At 33.6% G+C, this 21,665-nt stretch overlaps 1 protein-coding gene across 22 annotated transcripts in view; it reads left to right on the top strand.

The window, feature by feature from the left end:
- ZEB1 (zinc finger E-box binding homeobox 1) overlaps positions 1-21,665 on the top strand; it is a 195,943-nt gene that overhangs the window by 141,670 nt on the left and 32,608 nt on the right. For 14 of the 22 annotated variants that reach the window (XM_082740769.1, XM_082740780.1, XM_082740778.1 and 11 more), the window contains one exon: positions 14,490-14,552. Coding sequence is in view for 12 of the 22 variants with exons in the window: in XM_082740780.1 (XP_082596906.1) it covers positions 14,490-14,552 (63 nt within the window). In the remaining 10 variants the exon portion in view is untranslated. The remainder of the gene's footprint in view (positions 1-14,489; positions 14,553-21,665) is intronic. The other 8 variants (XM_082740775.1, XM_082740770.1, XM_082740771.1 and 5 more) reach the window with 1 other exon arrangement.

Below are 21,665 nucleotides of genomic sequence, written 5' to 3'. Positions count from 1 at the left end.
ACAGACAAATGGCTGAAATCCAAGATCTATAAAGAACTCAAACTCAACACACACAAAACAGATAATCACATCAAAAAATGGGCAGAAGATATGAACAGACACTTCTGCAAAGAAGACATACAAATGGCTAACAGACACATGAGAAAATGTTCATCGTCATTAGCCATCAGGGAGATTCAAATCAAAACCACATTGAGATACCACCTTACACCAGTCAGAATGGCCAAAATCAACAAGACAGTAAACAACAAGTGTTGGAGAGGATGTGGAGAAAGGGGAACCCTCTTACACTGTTGGTAGGAATGTAAGTTGGTGCAGCCACTTTGGAAAACCATGTGGAGATTCCTTAAGAAATTAATAATAGAGCTACCCTACAACCCAGAAATCACACTACTGGGTATTTACCCCAAAGATACAGATATAGAGAAAAGAAGGGCCATTTGTACCCCAGTGTTTATAGCAGCAATGGCCACAGTCACCAAACTATGGGAAAAGCCAGATATCCTTCAACAGATGAATGGATGAGGAAGATATGATCCATATATACAAAGTAGTATTATGCCTCCATCAGAAAGGATGAATACCCAACTGTTGTATCAACATGGACGGGACTGGAGGAGATTATGCTGAGTGAAATAAGTCAAGCAGAAAGAGTCAATTATCATATGGTTTCACTTACTTGTGGAGCATAAGGAATAACATGGAGGACATTGGGAGATGAAGAGGAGAAGTGAGTTGGGGGAAATCAGAGGGGGAGACCAACCATGAGAGACTGTGGACTCTGAGAAACAAACTGAGGGTTTTGGAGGGGAGGGTGGTAGGGTTGGGGTAGTCTGGTGGTGGGTGTTAAGGAGGGCACATATTGCATGGAGCACTGGGTGTGGTGCATAAACAATGAATCTTGGAACACTGAAAAAAAAATTAAAATTAAATTAACAACTGTTAGAATGTGAAGAAAAGGGGCCCTCATGCATTGTTGGTGAGAATATAAGTTGGTATAGACACGATAGAAAACAGCATGGAAGTTCCTCAGAAATTTAAAAATAGAACTTTCATATAAACCAGCAATTCAATTTCTGGATATTTATATGAGAAAATGGAAAACACTAATTTGAAAAGATATATGTACCAATATGTTCACTGCAGCATTATTTATAATAGCAAAGATATTGAGATAATGTAAATGTCCATTGATGGATGAATGGATAAGGATAATGTGTGTGGGATGATATCTATATATAATAGAATACTACTTAGCCATAAAAATTGATGAAATCTTGCCATTTGTGACAATATAGATGGACCTCCAGAGATTATGCTAAGTGAAATAAGTCAGACCAAGAAAGACAAACACCATATGATTTCACTTATATCTGGAATCTAAAAACAAATGAAAAACAAAAATTCTAGATATCAGAAAATTCGGTGGCTGCCAGAGGGGAGGGTGGTGGTGGGTCAAAATTAGTGAAAGAGGTGAAGATGTAAACTTCCAGTTATAATGTAAATAACTCATAGGGATGTAATGTACAACATGGGGACTATAGTTAATAATGTATTGCAATTTTGAAAATTCCTAAGAAAGCAAATCTAAAAAGTTATCAAAAGAAAAAAGTTGTAAATTTGTAGGTGACACATGGTAAATAATCTTAATGTGGCGATCATTTCTCAATGTATACAAATGTCAAATCATTATGTTGTGCACCTAAACTTAATACAGTGTGGTGTCATTATACTTAAAAAAAATGGAGAAAGATACAGTCTCTTCGTTGAAATAGAAAATATAAAAAAGCACCAAATAGATAATTTAGAACTGAAAAAGATAATAAATAAAATTTTAGAACTCAGTATATAGACAGTAGCAGCATGGAAGGACAGTTGAAACAATCAATGAAATTGGATATAGAACAATAGAATTTAACTTACCTGGTTTGAACAAAAGAAAGGAAATAGGCTAGAAAAACAGAGCAGGGTCTGAGCAACCTGTTTAGATCTAATGTTTATGACATCAGAATTCCAGGAGGAAAGAATGAGGAGAGGATGGGAAAATATTCAAAGAATTAATAGCTAGAATTTTCCAAAATTAGGAAAATGACATAAACCTGTACCACAAACAGGATAAATCCAAAGAAATCCTTGCCAAGACACATCAGAGTCAAACTCCCAAAAACTAAAGACAAAGAAAAAAATCTTAAAAGCAAACAAAGAAAAGGGATATTTTTATGTATATGGGAAAAATATTTGAATGAAAGTAATTTCTCATAAGAAACTCTGGAGGCCAGGCAGAAATGGGACACGTCAAACGCTGAAAGAAAAGAACTGTCAACTCTGATTTCTGTATCCAGAGAAAATAAAAACTGGAGAAGAGATGAGGACATTTTCACATGAGGGAACACTAAGAATTTGTCCCCAGCAAATCTACCCTATACAAATAGTTAAGAAAACCTCTCTAAACAAAAAGGAAATGGTGAAAGAAGGAATCTTGGAATACCAGGAAGAAAGAACCCCACAAAGAGTAAAAATGTGGATATATACAACATAATTTCCTTCTAGATTTTTCTTAATTGTATATGATGATGAAGCAAAAAATATTGTAATATGGGTAAATAAAATTAATGAAACATGCAGTGAACATTAATACTTATTATGATTTGTATAATAATTATAATTTGTTTTGTATACAACCTACCTAAAGAGTTATATATAATGAACTTTTATGATACAGTTGATATCCAAGTCATAGGATATTTAGAAGTACACATTAATTCCTACTTTAACATAACTATTTTCATTTGAGTCATTATTATTCAACCTGCATTCTTTTTTTCTTTTTTTTCTTTTTTTTATTTTAAATTTTTCAATTTATTTATTTTCAGAAAAACAGTATTCATTATTTTTTCACCACACCCAGTGCCCCATGCAATCCGTGCCCTCTATAATACCTCCCACCTGGTACCCCAACTTCCCACACCCCCGCCACTTCAATCCCCTCAGATTGTTTTTCAGAGTCCAACATGCATTATTTTAAAGAGAATATTCTCAGACACTAAAAATTACTTAAAATTTCTATAAAGAAAAAAATCCTTCAGTTGAAGATACATTTCTTTTATAAATAAACTACATTTTTAAACCCATCGAAGCACTAATTTTTAAAGTTTTAACTCACCTAATTTAAAAAAATGAAAGGTTTATGTGTGTCATACCATGTTCAAAACAGTCTTGCCTAACCATATGGAGCAAATCAGTAAACAACAGAACTGTGTTCCTTTCATAAACAATTTCAACCAAAGTAAGAAATTAATGTCAGCCACCAAAAGTCACAAATCAAGATAATTCTCACATTCCATCAGTTAAAGAGTATCCTTTTTGTCTGTGAGACGTTAAAATATCCTTGAGAAAATGCACACAACAGATCTACAACACTGCCCAGTGATACAATGCAACAAGACTTTTTGCTAGAATACTGATTGAAAATCCTCAGTAAATTCATTTAAATTCACAAATATCAAGGTTAGTAACTCTTAATAGTTCATTTAGTTGGTTACCATTAAGTCATGCATTTAACTAAAAGTTTATGTAGTGGGGCTTCAGATCCGAACAGAGTACTTCTACCTTTGAATTGTTTTCTGGCTCCTCAAGATGATCCCTGTGGCTGAATTTGAAAAGTTCGTCTATCAAATTGTGGGTGGTTGACCAAACCAACCTGCTCCTAAAGCAGGAAAAGAAAACTTGAGTTACCAAGAAAGGAACTTTAAAGGGCAGTCAGCCAGCTTGATAGAGCTCTACTGTTTTCACAGTTACTTTCAGATAAGCCATCTGCACTGCTCTTCCTAAGTTTTTTCTTAAGCATCCATTCATAAACTACTACCCAATGTGAAAAGCAAAACAATGAGAAAAGTGCAGGGTGATCATATCACTACTAAAACTTCAAGAAGACAGCAATATGTAAGATTTCCTGCTATTGAAAAAAAGAGATTAGCACTGTTTTTGCTTACAAACTAGCTGCAACTTGGGTTTTTGGAAGACAAATTGCTCAGTGAAGTGTTTCCTTTATAGTTACTCAGGGGTGACCAAGTGAAGCAAAGGCCCTTTACTGTCAGTTAATGGAAGCCACACCATTTATGTCAGTGAGTTACTCTAAAACTGAAGAAAAGGGAGAAACAATAGAGAAGAAAGTGGTCACTGACATTTAGCCATGCTAGAGACTAGCATGTGAAACTGATACAGATCTGTAGCATAGTGTAAATCAACAATCCAAAGTATATTTGAAAACGTAATGTGTCATTGAAATTTTAACTGTGTAATAAATACCTTTAAAAAGCTATTCTTAGCTATGAATGAAATCTCAAGTTAGATTGAGTTCTTAGAAGGAATATATAGAAGAAGCAATATTTTTATTGTAGATAGTAAGTACACTGGGACATGTACACTTTCAAAAATAAATAAAACTAGGTTAATTAAGTCCCGTTGTGTGTGGGGAAGATAGTATAACTTGGCAGTGCTCTAACATATCTATATCTTTTAACTAATCTGATAATATAAAAATGTTTATTACATTTGTTATTCCTTGTTCTTTTAACTGATGAGCTGAGAAAATGATCCCAATAATGACTTAAACATTTTTCAGACTTGACGTTTTTAAAACTCTATAGAAATTTGCACATTTACAAAAATGCCAAGGAAATGAAAACTTCTTTACAATAAAAATAGCAAAAGGCTTATTTAGGCACAGGTTATAACAAAATACTATAAGTAATCTTATGCAAAGAATACATCAATCACTATATAACTCAGCATTGAATCATTTTATAATTATCTCTCAAGAGGCAGTTTCACCTACTCTTTGGAACCTTTTTCAACCATAGCTAGTGTGTAATGTAGAAAAAGCTCAGCACGTGGTTTCTAGTCTTCATTATATCACTATGTCTCTTGAGTTCCACTTCTGCTTCTATAAAATGAAAAGACAGGCCCACATGACCACAGAGATATTTTTTAGTTGTACTTATGAGAGAATCGAATTTCATTTGTACTAAATATATATCTCTAATATTTAATTACCTCTAAATATCTAAGTACTAAGAGATGACACTAATGAAGGAATTTTGGGTTTTCCCACAATGGTGAACCTCAGTTGTACACTCTGTTCTCTTTAAAATCCTGGTCAAACAAACTTGCTACCTCGATCACAATATGTACAGTTCTTTCATCATTAGCTTTATAGTATATATTTAGAATGTTGTTTTCCAAAGTTACTTAGGTTATTTATTGTCTTTCCCATCCCCTTCAATATGTTTTATAACTCATTTATAATATAGTTAGGGTCATCTGTCATCGCTTGTATTTCATTGTCCATTGCTGAGTGACTTTAATTATTTTTGTATGAATGGAAAACATTTTCATGGTTATAAATTGAACTATACAAAAAGGTATGCTCAGAGATGTGTCAGCCTCCCATGCCTACTACCCCATCCACATATTCCGTCTAGTAAATAAATTTGTTTCTTAAAAGCTATGTTTTATTCTGAAACTACTTTATGTATATACTGGAATTGAAAATATAAGCAGATATATTTAAGATAATGAGACCAAAATTTCTCACTATCAGAGAGAGAAGTTACAAACAAGGAAATTGAGAAGGCTATAATAAATCTATGGCTTTCTGTTGGAATCAGAGATGTCAATATGAACTCATGGTTCTTAATACATATATAAATATATGTAGAAAAATATAGATGGACTTTATGCCGGTATTAGTATACATACATATATTTCCTAGCTCTATTTGCTGAAAATACATGAAACAATGATACCTAGTATCAGTGAACATGCCTCGTGCTCAGACTTGGGATTCAAATACCATTCTCCAATAAAAAGTACCCAAGGTCATTTGCAAAAATGACTGATTCTGAAACCAAGGTAGGGAAAATATAAGCTAATCCCAGAACAACAAGTAAGAAAATGTTTTAAAAATAAATCACCCTGTGAAAAGAGACCAAAGAGCCAACCTGAGGGAGATCCCATTGGCCAAATCTCGGACAATTTTAGCAACAAAATAAATAATGATAGTACTGGATTATAATCAATAGAATAAAATAAATATCCATACATCCATACTTATATAAATATTTTAATAAATGGGGGAGAAGAAACAGTTCATTCTTATAGTAGGATTTCAGTTATAAATTGAGAAGTAATTAAGGAAGTGGAAAATCACTGTTAGGCAGACACTATGGTAATAATTGATGCAGGCAAGAACCATCAGTGGGGCGCCTGTATGGCTCAGTTGGTTAAGTGTCCGACTCTTGGTTTTGGCTCTGATCATGATCTCGTGGGTCGTGAAATCAAGCTCAAGAGAGTCTGCTTGAAGATTCTCTCCCTCTACCCTTACCCCACTCAGGAATACACACTCTCTCTCTCTCTCTCTCTCTCTGTCTCTCTCTCCCTCCCTCCCTCCAATAAATACATAAATTGTTTAAAAAAAAAAACCATCAATGAATGCTAAAATATGTGGGTAAAAGTATATGAAGAAAAAGGATATTTGCATAATATCAAAGTATTTCCTCACTGAATAGTTATTAATCTTAAAGAAATATAAATATATATTATATATACAAATATATATATAAATATAAAAACAAAGAAAAATAAACCTGACGGACACTTTCTTAACCAGGTGATCAAGGTTAATGTCCCAGTAATAAGATACAGTGACATTATACACCACTAGTGAGATATATTAACAAAGGCATATCACTTCAGTGGTATTCTTGCTGACAATGTATTTCCTCATCTAATCATTAGAAAACATTAGGGAAATCAAATTGAGGGGCACACTACAAAACCAGTGATCAGTACTCTTCAATAGTGTTAAGGTCTTAAAAAAAAAAAAAAAAGCAAAGACTAAAGCAACTTCTCAGAGACATGATTGGATTGTGAAATTCTGGAGGAGGCTATAGAGACCTGACAACTAAATGCACTCTGGGTCAATAATTGATTTCTGAACCAGAAAAGGAAAGGGAATTAGTGGGAAAACTGTCATAAGTCAAATAAGGTCTGTCTGTTAGTTAATAGTGTTATATTAACATTAATATGATGGTTTCCATAATAGTACTGTGATTATGTAAGATGTTCTCATTAAAGAAAGCTTGTTTGGAGGGTTTACTAGAAGTCTGTGCTAGTTGTACAACTTTTCTGTAAGTCTAAAACTATTTTTAAATTAAAAAGCTTTTAAAAATCCTGATCAGAAAAAAAGCAAAACCCCTTTCCTTCCTTCTTTTTTCTCAAGATTGCTTTGGCTAAATAGGACCTTTTAAGATTGTTTTTTCTTATTTCTGTAAAAAAAAAAATCCCATTGGAATGTTGGTATGAATATCATTGAATCTAGAGTGGCTCTGGGTAGTATGGACATTTTAACAATATTAATCCTTCCAATTCATGAACATAGAATCTCTTTCCATTTATTTGAATCATATTCAGTTTCTTATCAGTGTCTTACAGTTTTCAGTGTATACATTTTCACCTCCTTGGTTAAATTTACTCCTAAGCATTTTTTTATGCTCTTATATGTGAGATTGTTTTATTCCGCTGTCAGATAGTTCATTGTTGGTATATAGAATAGCAGCTGATTTTTTATGTCAATTTTTTTACACTGCATAGGCCTTTGATTTTTCACATTACTGTTTTGTAGTTTCAAAAACAGATTATATGCATCTTTTGTTAAATTTATACCTATGTATTTCTTTTTTAAAGGGAGAAACTATTGTGAATGTTTTGTTTTTAATTTAGTTTCCATTTGTTCATTTCTATTAATATAGCAAGCAATATAATAATTAGTGATAATCCCTAATCCCCATTATTCCTGATGTTAGTAGTTTGTGACTTCCCTCTGTTTGTTTGTCAGTCTTACTAATGGTTTGTTAATTTTATTATCTTTTCAAAGAACTAGCTTTATTTTTCATTGTTTTTCTCTTTTTTGTCTTTAATGTTATTGATTTCTGCTCTTTATTCCTTTCCTCTGCTTGCTCTGGATTTATTTTATTCCTTTTTATGTTTTTTTTTTTAACACAGAAGTTTAGAATTTTAATTTGAGAAATTTTGTGTAACGTAAGAATTTAGTACTATAAATTTTCCCTTAAATATTCTTATGTACATCCCATAAATATTGATGTGTTGTTTTTATCATTTTTCTCTTTGACCCATGGATTCTTTAGAAATATGTTAATTAATTCCCAGAGTATTTGGAGATTTTCTTATCTTTATGCTATTGATATCTAGTTTAAATGTATTATGGTCAGAAAACAAACTTTGTATGATTTCATTTCTTTTAGGTTGTTAAGTTTTATTTATGATCTTGGAGAGATATATATAGTCTGTCTTTGTTAGTGTTCTGTGTGTGTTTGAAAAGAATATGTAGTCTGATGGGATTGGGAGGGAGACAAACCATAAGTGACTCTTAATCTCACAAAACAAACTGAGGGTTGCTGGGGGGAGGGGGTTTGGGAGAAGGGGGTGGGATTATGGACATTTGGGAGGGTATGTGCTTTGGTGAGTGCTGTGAAGTGTGTAAACCTGGTGATTCACAGACCTGTATCCCTGGGGATAAAAATTTATGTTTATAAAAAATTAAAAAAAAAAAAAGAATATGTAGTCTGCTGTTGTTTGCTGGAATAGTCTACAAATGTCAGTTGGATGGAGTAATTGATAGTGTTGCTTAGTTCATTTATATCCTTGCTGATTTTCAGCTTTTTTTTTGTTGTTCTGTTTTGTCAATTAATGTGAGAAGAGTATTGAAGTCTCCAGTTATACACATGGATTTTTCTCTACTTTCTGTTCTGTTGGTCACATATTTTGAGTATGTGAATATGAATATTTTGAAGCTGTGTTGTTAGATGCCTAGTCTTTTAGATTGTTATGTCCTCTTGGTAAATCGGCTATCTTATTATATCATGTTTCTCAAGGTTTCTGGTAATTTTCTTAGCTCCAGAGTCATCTTTATCTGATGTAAAATAGTCACTCTAGATTTCTTTCCCAACTTTTTACTTTTAGCCTCTCTCATTATTTTTGAAATAATTTTTTTTGGTAGACTGCTATAAATGATTTTTTTAAAATCTATTCTAACAATCTCTATTCCTTACATTTTCTCATTTAAACCATTTACACATAATGTAAGTTTTGATGTCTGGAGTTAGGTCTACCATTGTATTATTTGCTTTCTGTTTCTTCCCTCTGTTTTTAATTTCTTCTGTTTCTCCTTTCTTCTCTTCTTTTGAATGATTTGGATATTTTTTAGTATTCAATTTTCATTTATTTCTTTCATTTGTTACTATATCTTCTTGTATTGATTTTTTAGTAGTTGCTCTGTAGATTCGAGTGTACATACTTAACATCTCATAATCTACTTGGAATATTTTACCAAAGTGAAATATAGAAACTTTACCCCCATATGAGTTCCATTACCTTCCCTCCTTTATGTTATAGTTTTCATGTATACTACATCATTTCTTGTGTCCTCTTTCAGTTCTAATATTTCAAATTTTCCTCTAATATCATTTCCCTTTCTTTCTGAAGACCTTCCTTTAGCAATATGTTGGGTTTCCTGATAGCATACTCTATTCACGTTCCTTCATCTGAGAATATCTTTATTTTACCTTTGTTTCCAAAGTATATTTTCACTTGGGGTTGACAGGATTTTTTTTTCTTTTAGCACTTTAAGAATGTCCAAGTTCCTTATGAAATCCCTCATTTCTGATGATAAATCTTCCTTTTAAGTCCTTGTTCACTTATAGTTGTGTATCATTTTCTTTGTCTCTTTTCAGTATTTTTTTAACTTTAGTTTTTAGAGTTTGATTGATGGTCTAAGCCCATATTTAGGGGGCTTTGTCCTATTTGAGATTTAGCTAACTTCTTTAATCTATTGGTTTGTGTTTTTTTATTTAAATCTGGGAAGTTTTAGATACTATTCCTTCAACTATTTTTTCTGCACTATACTGTTTTTTCTCCTTCTGGAACTCTAATGACAGAATGTTAGATATTTTAATATTGTCCTACACATCTCTGAGACTCTATTTTTTTAAAATATTTTCACTTTATTGTCCAAATTTCCCTTTACCTACCATCCAGTTCACTGATCTTTCTTCTTTCATCTCCATTTCACTATTGGGGCCATGCAGTGTTTCTTTTTTTTAATTAATGAAATACTTCTTATTTTTATTTTCTTTTTTAATTTTTTTTAAAGATTTCATTTATTTGACAGAGAGATCACAAGTAGGCAGAGAGGCAGGCAGAGAGAGAGGAGGAAGCAGGCTCCCTGCCGAGCAGAGAGCCCGATGTGGGGCTCAATCCCAGGACCCTGGGATCATGACCTGAGCCGAAGGCAGAGGCTTTAACCCACTGAGCCACCCAGGTTCCCCAATCCAGTGATTTTTTTTTTCCTAAAAAATTTGTTACTAATTTTTAGTTCTAAATTTCCTTTTGTTTTCTATCTACATCCTCTTTTTGCTGATAAGGATTAGCCTAGACTTTTTATCTTTCCATTCTTTTCAAGTGTTCTTCCTTAGCTCTTAGGTACTTTCCTAATAGCTGCTTAAAGCCTTTGTTTGATAGTTGCAACATCTGTATCTTAGTGAACAACATCTTGCCATCTTTTGATTATCTTTTTCTTATAGAAGTTGAGATTTTCCTGGTTCTTCATATGCTAAGTAATTTTGGATTATATCCTGGATATTATTTTATGAGACTCTTGGTCTTATTTAAATCCTGTGGAGTATTTTGATATTTTTGGTTTAGCAGGCAACTTATCCAGTTGCTATCAGGCTGTACTTCCTAAATAATTTCTGTGGGTTATGGTTCCAATGTCAGTTCAGTTGTCAAAGACTTTACAGTGCTTTTTGGATCTGTGCCCTACAGTGGCCATTCTGGGACATGATTAATGATCTTATCCTTACTTCAGTTCTCAAAGCATGTGGTCAGATCCGCACATGGGAAGTTTGGATATGAACCCAGAACTTCACAAGCAGCTTATTCAGTTGATTTCCAGTGTTCCTCCCTTTCCATGATCTCCCTAGTACTTGCAGTTCCCTGGGACTTCCCAAAAATCTGGGACTTCCTTCGTTATACTTTGCCAGATTCTTCCCACAACTATGCTGCAAGAAGATGGGGAGAAAGAACTTGATGGAAGTTTGTACCATCTCTTGGGGCCACTGTTCCTCCGAGTGAATAAGAAGGTTCCCCTTTCTTGGAATTTTAGGTGCCTTTATGTTCTTGCTGTCAACATGATCTCAGCAGCTACCTTAGGACTGGGACACAAGAGAATCGAGGGGGAAAAAATTATTTCTCCCTTCTTTGAGTATTTCCTGTTCTGTGTGCCTAAACTAGAGGGTTCTTCCTAGAGTTTTTCTCTGCCATACCCCAGTGCCCACTTCTAAATCTAGGCTTCCTTGAATCTATGCCAGGGGGTAGGAGAAATTACTTCCTCAGTGATTCAGTGGTACTTTGAATTCTTATCATTTCTTCTTCCCCAGTCTTCCTGCTATGATTTACCTTGAGAATCTTCAAGTAACTCCTCCATGAATTCTCCCCAGGTTTTTTTTAGCTGCATTTAGTGGAACACAGAGGGTGGTTTATGTTCATTCTATCTTAACCAAATCTGATCTCAGTTATATGTATATAAATATATATATATTTATATATTTTTTTACCTTTTTTAACCTTAATTTTTGTTATCAGCCATTGACTGACTTGTCAAATAAACTTTAAATTTTGAGATAAATATAGATTTGCAAATAATTCACAAGTAGTTCTAGATTCATAAATAATTCAAAGATCCTGCTGTATACCCTTTACTCCGTTTTCACCAATGGTAACAGCTTGCAAAACTGTAGTATAGTATCATAGCCAGAATATCAATATTGATATAGACAAAATACAGAACACTTCCATCGCCACTGAGCTCCCTCCTTGCCTTTTATATACCCACCCTCCCCTCCCCTCTGCCCCAGTCCTAACCCCTCACAACCACACATATCTTTCCATTTTTATAATTTTGTTATTTCAAGAATGTTATATAAATGGAATCATACAGTATGTAATCTTTTGTATTTATGTTTTCACTTTCCATAATTTCTTGAGAGATTCATCTAAGGTGTTGGAAGTATCAATAAATTGTCCCTTTTTATAGCTGAGTAGTATTTCATCACTATTTTTTCAGCTATATTTTGCCACTATTTGAAAAAACAAAGTCTTATTACTTGAGTGTTTTTCCTCATTTATATATTTGGTTTGGAATTTAGACTAACAGAAAAAGCCTTAGAACCTTTCCAGTTTACCTTTCTAAGTTACGTTACGGTTGGTCAATCACGATGTGTTGACATTAGTTAAGTCTTGCAGGAGAGAAAAATCTCACACACAAGAAGGTCCTATTACTTCCCACTTATATTTTCTAAGCTATAAGTAAAATCAGAACACATGAGGGAGAAGGCATCTTGGCCAGTATTTAGCTGTTCCAATACTGCACCCTCAAGCTGCTCTATGGGTGAAAAAGAAAAGAGCCTGTTGCTGGCAACACCCCGTAGTGGAAGAATTGTGTTCATGCTGCAGACCAGCATTAGGATATTTTCTGTTTTTATTAGGCAATACGATTTTAGTTGTTCAATGAAAATTCTAGCCGCAGTGATGAGGGAAAGAATGGAGACTTCCAGTTTTTAAATCACAGTAAAAAAGTCTGGGACCAAATTATGAATTATATTAAATGCTCATCTAAGGAGCCTAGATTTTGATCCTGAGCAGAAATGAAGAAATCATTTCATTGAATTGAAGACAGATTTTTATTTAACTATAGTAACTATAAGTAAATAATTATTGTCTAAAATATCATTTTAGCTTTTAATATCACTGTCACTTTCAACTTAGTAAGTAATACTGACTGTCTTAATTTTTTCATTTGGGGAGAAAAAAAGAGCATAGATCGATAAACAATAAATAACTATATTACTATCCTATAATTATCCAACTGTCATACTGTTTATTATTTGAGTTTAAGTAGATGCTTCAGAGAGAGGAAAAAAAGATGTTGGAGATTTTCAAATACTTAGGCAACATTGATGTTTGTCCTACTATACTTTAGCAGAGGTTTTTTAATTGTCATTTTGCTGATGGCAAATATAAAATGAGAGTTATTTATCAGACACTAATTTCTTTATTACCTACTGTAGATAGTGTTTTTCATGCTGATCTAAAGAGGTTTATGCACATTTTAACTATTTTTCACATAGTGATCATCTTTAAGTACTAATATAAAAGTTAATGAGTAAAAAAAATCTGCTGAATAAACCCACCTGATAATCCAAGGCACTTACAGAAATACATGCTTAAATGTGAGCAAAGATTTTACTTGATTAGTGTTCTAGTTCTCAATTCAATTACCAAACTTAGGGGAAATCTAAATCAAGATTTTTTGACTGGCACATTCAATGGGATTTGATTGGGGTGCAGATTAACGACATGATGTGATGTTTTAGCATGACTTTATAAGTATTCTGATCATAATTACGTATACTCTGCTGCTAGTTTTTTTAAAAGCAGGTTTTAACTTCTTCATGTTCTTTATATAGCACATGTCTTAATAAACTATTATAATAAAATGTACCTGAATATACAAAACTGACTTTCTGCTTGCTAAAATAATATGCTTATTTACTCTGATCTTATTCTGTATAGAATACTGCTGTCAGCTCACTATAAATCTAGGTGGCAAAGGAGGACAACTGACAACTAAAAATGTTTACCACTACTATTATTACTATGATTTACCAGTAGTTAGAATAATGAATAGAGTGAAAGAGAAAGTATAGTGCCCTCGGTGTTTACTCTGGACACAGTGAAGTTTAGTACAGTCTTCTCTCTAGTTAGCTGTCCGGTCGTCTGGTCACAGAAAAAGGCAGAGGAGGAAGTAGATTTTACAGGCTTTCAGACCTGAATTCAAATTCCACTTCCACCATTGAATAACAGTGTCCTTGGGCTCTTTAACCTCTTCAGGCCTCAGGTTTTTGGTTGCCTTTTTTTTTTTTAACTTATAAAATAAGTAGTTATGAATGTTAAAGGAAGTAAGTTGATAAAGCATCTAGCACAGTGCCTAAAATATAGAAACTTGTGCTTTGCAGAAGATATTTTAAAAAGGAGTCCTGCTACCCAGAGGTAAAACTCTTCTCAAAAAAAAAATAAATAAAAAACCAGGATGCGTATAATTCTAATATATGTGTAATTCCGGGATTACATATAAATCTTCACTAATTTTGCTTCTCTATCATACCTTTGTGAGTTTGGTAAAACTACCTGCTTAATCTTTTTTTAAAAAGTTCACTTTTGAAGGACACTTTACTTCTAAAAAGAAAAAAATCCAAATTAAATATAATCTAAAAGCTCCTCCTCAGATTTCTAGATGTTAAAAATGTTTGTACCTCATGGATCTATTTTAATCCTGTGTTCTTTGATTTTAGCAGGAAAGGAAGGACAAGAAATCCTGGGGCCTGAAGCTCAGACAGATGAAGCGGGATGTGCAGGTACGCGCTCGTCATTTTCTTTCATACTGTAGCCTTTGAACGTCTTTTGTGTCACTGGTTTTTGCATTTTTGAGTCGTGAATTTAGTCTGTTTCTTCCTCTTTTATCTTGACCTCCTTTGGTGCTTCAGTACCCAGGCATATAGGGCACTATGAAAAGTTAGAAGTTTATATTCTTTACATACAGGGTAAATTTACAGATTCATCTAACAGCATATTTTCCATTCTATAAGGATGACAAGTACAATCTACAGATAATCCCAGAAAAAGTGTTTAAATGATAATGTGAATTTATATCAAATTTTTTACCCAAGCTATAGGAATGTAGATTTAACTATTTTGAGTTTCATTATTAGTTACCAGGATCTGCGTTGAGTTGCCCACAAGAGAGAAAGCAGAAGGGAGTAGAATAAGCAAATATCATGAGTTATCTATAAACCAGATGAGAATCCTGAATATTGATGAGCTGAGTGAATATGTCACAGCAAACAAGAGAATTAAAAATTTTTCTTATAATTTCTGTGATTTTTGAAAAAGGCTAAGATGAAGTTAAATTATAATAAACAAGGAGTCTTGCTTCTAAGTGACTAAAAGTACATACTCCCTGAGACTTTAAGTTATTCCTCTATAATGGATTCAAATCAGATTTAAGAAGCAAAATTTAAGTGGAGGACTTAAATCAAGATCTTATGTATGATAAGAGCAGGCACTTACTATCGTGTCACATAGGTCAGCTAGAGCTCTTAGAAAACTTTAGAGATGAAAGTTCTAAGTTATTAAAACATATCTCAAAATACTGTACTTCAAACTAGTATAATTGTATTTTATATCATATAAAATACATATGCATTTTATTTTATATCACATAATCATAAGTTAGAAATTTCTATCATATCATTTTTTTTCTTTTTTTTTTAATTATTATTTTTTTAATATAATTTTTATTTTTTATAAACATATATTTTTATCCCCAGGGGTACAGGTCTGTGAATCACCAGGTTTACACACTTCACAGCACTCACCAAAACACATACCCTCCCCAATGTCCATAATCCTATCATATCATTTTAATCAAATTTTGTTTTTCCTTTTTTGGTTTAAAACTTCTAGTTTCTTTTTCTCTTTTATGCAGTGCATTTTAAGAATATTCCATAGAGTCCTATATATTATCTTCCTTTATGTCAGATGAGTATATTTCATAGTATTATGTCAAATATAAATTTTCATCTATAATATAAACAAGCACTCCTATCCTTGTCAGTCAGTTCTGTAAAATAGAGAGTAAATCTTCATTCTGTAATTAAAGATGCATTCCAAATTATTTAAATAATAATGGGATATGTGATGATTTATGGTACTGCTGCCTAAGATTTTATATTCTGCCTTTAACTTGGTTGGTTGTAACATGAATGAATAATGTATTCAAACATGTTGTTATCAAATATTTGTCATGCTAACTTATACATTATATAAAATATTTAAACTCAATATTTATTAGGAAAAGAGTCTTAATGAACACAAAAGAATGCTATTTATTACTGTTTTACCTGATGTTAGATGATTTACGTTACAGAAGATCATTTGCCCTTTTATGCAAATGCTATAAAAAAATTCACAATTCCACGTGTCAGTATTTTACCTTATGCTCTGCTCTTCACTACAAAAATAAATTCTTTCATTTAGTACTGGGTAGTATTTAAATTCGCTTAACCACCTCCCCCCAAAAAATCTCAAAGGTAAAGTAACCTTGTATTAACTTAAATTGTTGCTGAATTGTGAGGTTCCCCACCCAGTGGAAGATGATCCCTGCTGCATTATTTCCTGGGAACATGGGGAGTTGGGAGTATGCAAACATTTTAATAAAGCCCTGATAAGTATAGTTTTAAGGGAAGAAGGATAGAAATTGGAAGGTTGAGGCTTTTGAACATTTAAACTTAAAAATTATGTTCTGCCTTTGCTTTTGTTACTTCCTTGACTTCTAGGGAATAATGTGCTGACAAAGTAAATAAAACCTTATACAAAGGCCACCAACAGTATTTCAGAACTTTGTCAGAGCCTTTCTTCTGCTGCTTCCTTTCACAATTCATGAAGTTAAGAGAACTGTAGTCTCAGCTTAGTATTCAGAGTGAAAAATTCATCCAAAACGTCCTTTGTTCCTTCTGAGCATCCCTTTTTTGTTTATATAGTTAATAGTTTTATGAGGTTTGAAAAATGGAACGTAAAGATAGGAAGAAGCCTAAGCACAGCTGAGCAGAAATACCATCAAATGCATTTCACATTTGAGAGTGGCTCTGGTCATGATTCCAGTGGAAATAAAATACAGCTATATCATTTTTAATCTTTCTATTAAATGTTTGTGTCTCTCTCCCTTTGCTCTAATCATAACCCTGTAATTCTACGCTTTCACAAATGGTTATGGCCAAATAGGCCTATGGTCCAGAGTAATTTTATATTTGATAGTAAGTTCTGAGTTTTGTCATATCTAAAGAAAGCCAAATTATTATTATGTTTCTATGTATTTACTCCTCTCTCTACTACTTAAATATGTAAGCTTTATTAGTCTTAAGACAAGAAATTTTGTTTTATAATTGACCCTTTTACAGTATGCACTTCCTGACACTTTACATGTAAAACTGCAGGATTTCTGGTCTCAGCTTGAAGTTGTTTGGGCTAGATGCAGTCTCATGAAGACAGTGTAGTTTAGTTGAAAAGAACCCAGAATTTGATACCACACCTAATACCAAACCTTCTAATCTAATAGTAATAATTTAATTCTCAAAAATACCCTTAAAATATACTATTATTTTCCTCTAAACTTTATATTAAATAAACTGATGATGTACCATTTCACATATTTCTTAATGTACATTTAGAATTTTTCATCTTAAGTGTAAGTAGTTACAATCGAATTTCTGGCATATTAAAAATGACATTTTTGGTGGGTAACTGGGTGGCTTGGTCAAATGTCTGCCTTTGGCTCAAGTCATGATCCCAGCATCCCGGGATCAAGTCCCACATGGAGCTTCCTGTGCAGCAGGGAGGAGGCTACTTCTCCCACTGTCTGCCATTCCCCCTGCTTATGCTCCCACGGGCACGCAAGTGCATGCGCAGTCTCTCTCTCTCTCTCAAGTAAATAAACAAAAGCTTTATAAATAAATAAATAAATAAATAATAAAAATGACATTTTTAACATCACCCTTACATGTAAGTCATAACACTTTAATACCTGTTAGTCATTCAATTTTTTGAAATGCGAATAAGCTCTTCGTTAATGAGTCAGAAATGTTATATCATAATCTTTACTCCTTGAACTCATATTTCTGTTCTACATAATCAATAGAATTTGATGATAACAGAGAATATATTTCCCATTTGAAGGTATTTCTGATCAGTTATCTTTCTTTATAAGAAAAGCATGTATATAAATTGAAATTTAGGTTTCTTTTTAATTTCTAGGGATAAGGCTCTTAAGATTTTTTTAATTTATGGATTGATTTATCATATAATTATCAGTACTGCACAGCTGATCACAACATAAATATATTACAAGTTTTAACAAATAATTATTACAAAAAATTGTTACTGGAAATGAGATTGAAGGAGCTGAAGTATTCTTTTTTTTTTAAGATTTTATTTATTCATTTGACAGAGGGAGAGAGAGAGAAAGGAGGGAAAGCAGGCTCTGCATTGAGCAGAGAGCCCTATGCGTGACTCGATCCCAGGATCCTGAGACCGTGACCTGAGCTGAAGGCAGAGGCTTAACCCACTGAGCCATCCAGGCACCCCAGGAGCTGAAGTGTTCTTTGATTAGTTCAGTTATCAATAGTTTAATGTTACTTATTTATTTTTGTAAAATATTTATTTGAAAGAGAGAGCATGGGATGGAGGGAGTCAGAGGGACAAGTAGACTCCCCACTGAACAGGGAACTCAATGTTGAACTCAGTCCCAGGACCCTGAGATCATGATCCCAGCCAAAAGCAGCTGCTTACCTGACTCAGCCCCAATATTACTTATTTCTAGAGGAAAAGAGTTCAGCATTAATTCTGTTTGTGTTTTGTTTAGCACTCAGATAACCTTCTCATAAATAAAAAGGTGAAATACATTTTTGTGATAACTGATTTACTTTGGTTCTTTAAACACCCTTAGAATGATGTGCAAAGAGTTATATATCAATAAAAATCTTTTTATTGTTTTGTTAACTGACAAATCTATTAAATGCTCCTTCAATTCTGTTGAAAACAAAAATTCAGGGCTGCCTAATGGCTCAAGAATTTGTTTTCCAGTCATTAGACTCCTTCACTCCCTGATTTTCTGGGACATATACCAAAAAACTTTGCCCACACTTCTCAAAGTACTGATGCTACCTGTTCTTGGCTTTTGTTATTTCTTCCCCTCAGGTAGAGGCACCTTGATAAATAAATTCCAAAATAGTTAGGGAAATTGAAATATTGTTGATTTCAGTACCTTTGCCAATACATTTTGTATAAAAATCCTTTTATCCTGCCACAGGAGATAATAATATTCTCACTAATGCCTTAGAGCTTCAAACTTAGTTCATTCAGTTTGTGGAAATTTTACACCTAGTAATCTAACTAGCAAAGCCAGGTATTACTGTTATACCAATCAGCCTCATCAGACTTTCTGTCAAAAAAAAAAAAAAGGTGTGTTTTCATTTTTCCAATTCAAATAATTTTGCCAGTACACAATTTGAGAGATTTTATAAAAAGTTCCTTTTTGAAAAAAAAAATAAATTATAAGTAATGAGGAATATACAAAGTACAAGTAAACATATCTTTTAGAGGGCATGGATTGCAAGCACTGGGTATGGTGAAAAAATAATGAATACTGTAATGCTGAAAATTAAAAAAATAAAAATAAATAGATTATTTACTTAGCTATAGAGAACAAACTGATGGTTACCAGAGGGGAGGTGGGTAGAGATTTAATAGGTGAAGGTGGTTAAGGAGAGCTCTTGTAAGGAGCACCAGGTGTTGCGTGGAATTGTTGAATCGCTATATTGTACACCTGAAACTAATATTACGCCCTTTGTTAACTAGACTGGAATTAAAATTTCAAACTTAATAATTATCTTAAAAATAGATTATTCAATAGTGAGGTGAAGATTATTTATATCTAATACAAATTTTTTAGTTATAAAGATTTTTGTCTCCAAATGAGTAGTACATTTAAAACCAGTCAATACATAGGTAAGCATGTAACTTACTGAAGATGCAAGGTTCATGTATAAAATACAGACTATATAATTCTGCAAAATGTATACGATTTAAAAACTCATTATTCTAGCATCTAACCTATACACACAATCATATGTACACCTACATACATACATAATAGGATATAGGAAAAATATAAACTTTTTATAAGTGATGACTATAATAGAAATAATATAATTTGATAAAAATATTTGAAACATCTTGTAACCTGTATATGGAATATATATAGAATATATATTTTATATATATAATGTATGTGGAAGCAATAATCACATAAAATATAAATTTCACTTGTGAGTTTTATCTAGAGTAACTTGAAATTTTGAAGTTGCATTGAAAAGACTCAGTGACACTGACTTGTAGTTATTTAGTGTTTAGTTATTAAAAAATGCTTATTGGGGAGGAGTCAAGATGGCAGAGAAGTAGCAGGCTGAGACTACTTCAGCTAGCCGGAGATCAGCTAGATAGCTTATCTAAAGATTGTAAACACCTGAAAATCCATCGGCAGATCGAAGAGAAGAAGAACAGCAATTCTGGAAACAGAAAAACAACCACTTTCTGAAAGGTAGGACCGGCGGAGAAGTGAATCCAAAGCGACGGGAAGATAGACCCCGGGGGAAGGGGCCGGCTCCCGGCAAGAGGTGGAGCAACGGCGCACAAAATCAGGACTTTTAAAAGTCTGTTCCGCTGAGGGACATCGCTCCAGAGGCTAAACCGGGGCGAAGCCCACGTGGGGTCAGCGTGGCCTCAGGTCCCGCAGGGTCACAGAAGGATCGGGGGTGTCTGAGTGTCGCAGAGCTTGCGGGTATTGGAACGTGAAAGCCGACTGCAGAGACAGAGCCGACAGTAAGCTCACAGCTCGGTGTTACCTTGAACCTGCCACAGGCTCGGTGAGCTCGGAGTGCGGCCGGAGGTCAGGCACACGGGAGTAACTGGGCGCTGTTCTCTGAGGGCGCACTGAGGAGTGGGGCCCTGGGCTCTCGGCTCCTCCGGGCCAGAGACCAGGAGGCCACCATTTGTATTCCCGTCCTCCGGAACTCTACGGAAAGCGCTCAGGGAACAAAAGCTCCTGAAAGCAAACCCGAGCGCATTACTTACCCCGGCCCCTGGTAAGGGCGGTGCAATTCGGCCTGGGGCAAAGACACTTGAGAATCACTACAACAGGCCCCTTTCCCAGAAGATCAACAAGAAATCCAGCCAAGACCAAGTTCACCTACCAAGGAGTGCGGTTTCAATACCAAGGAGAGCAGCAGAATTCCAGAGGAGGAGAAAGCAAAGCACGGAACTCATGGCTTTTTCCCTGTGATTTTTTTTAGTCTTGCAGTTAATTTAATTTTTTTCTTTTTCATTTTTTGTTTTTTTTCTCGCCTTCTGGTAAAATTTTTTTTAACTTTTACCTTTTTCTTTTTTAACATTTTTTAACTAGTTTAATATATATATTTTTCTTTTTTATATTTTTCTTACTTGTTTTCTTTTTTTTTAATTCTTTTCTTTTTTTTTTTCATTTTTCTTTTTTTTTCTTTCTTCCTATTTGAACCTCTTTTTATCACCTTTCTCCCTCCTCATGATTTGGGATCTCCTCTAATTTGGTTAAAGCATATTTTCCAGGGGTTGTTGCCACACTTTTAGTATTTTCCTTGCTTCTTCATATACTCTTATCTGGACAAAATGACAAGACGGAAAAATTCAACACAAAAAAGGAACAAGAGGCAGTACCGAAGGATAGGGACCTAATCAATACAGACATTGGTAATATGTCAGATCTAGAGTTCAGAATGACAATTCTCAAGGTTCTAGCCATGCTCGAAAAAGGCATGGAAGATATTAGAGAAACCCTCTTGAGAAATATAAAAGCCCTTTCTGGAGAAATAAAAGAACTA

The sequence above is a fragment of the Mustela nivalis genome, assembly GCF_964662115.1.
Source record: "Mustela nivalis genome assembly, chromosome: 7".
Taxonomy (NCBI): domain Eukaryota; kingdom Metazoa; phylum Chordata; class Mammalia; order Carnivora; family Mustelidae; genus Mustela; species Mustela nivalis.
This window is presented reverse-complemented; position numbering and strand designations above follow the sequence as displayed.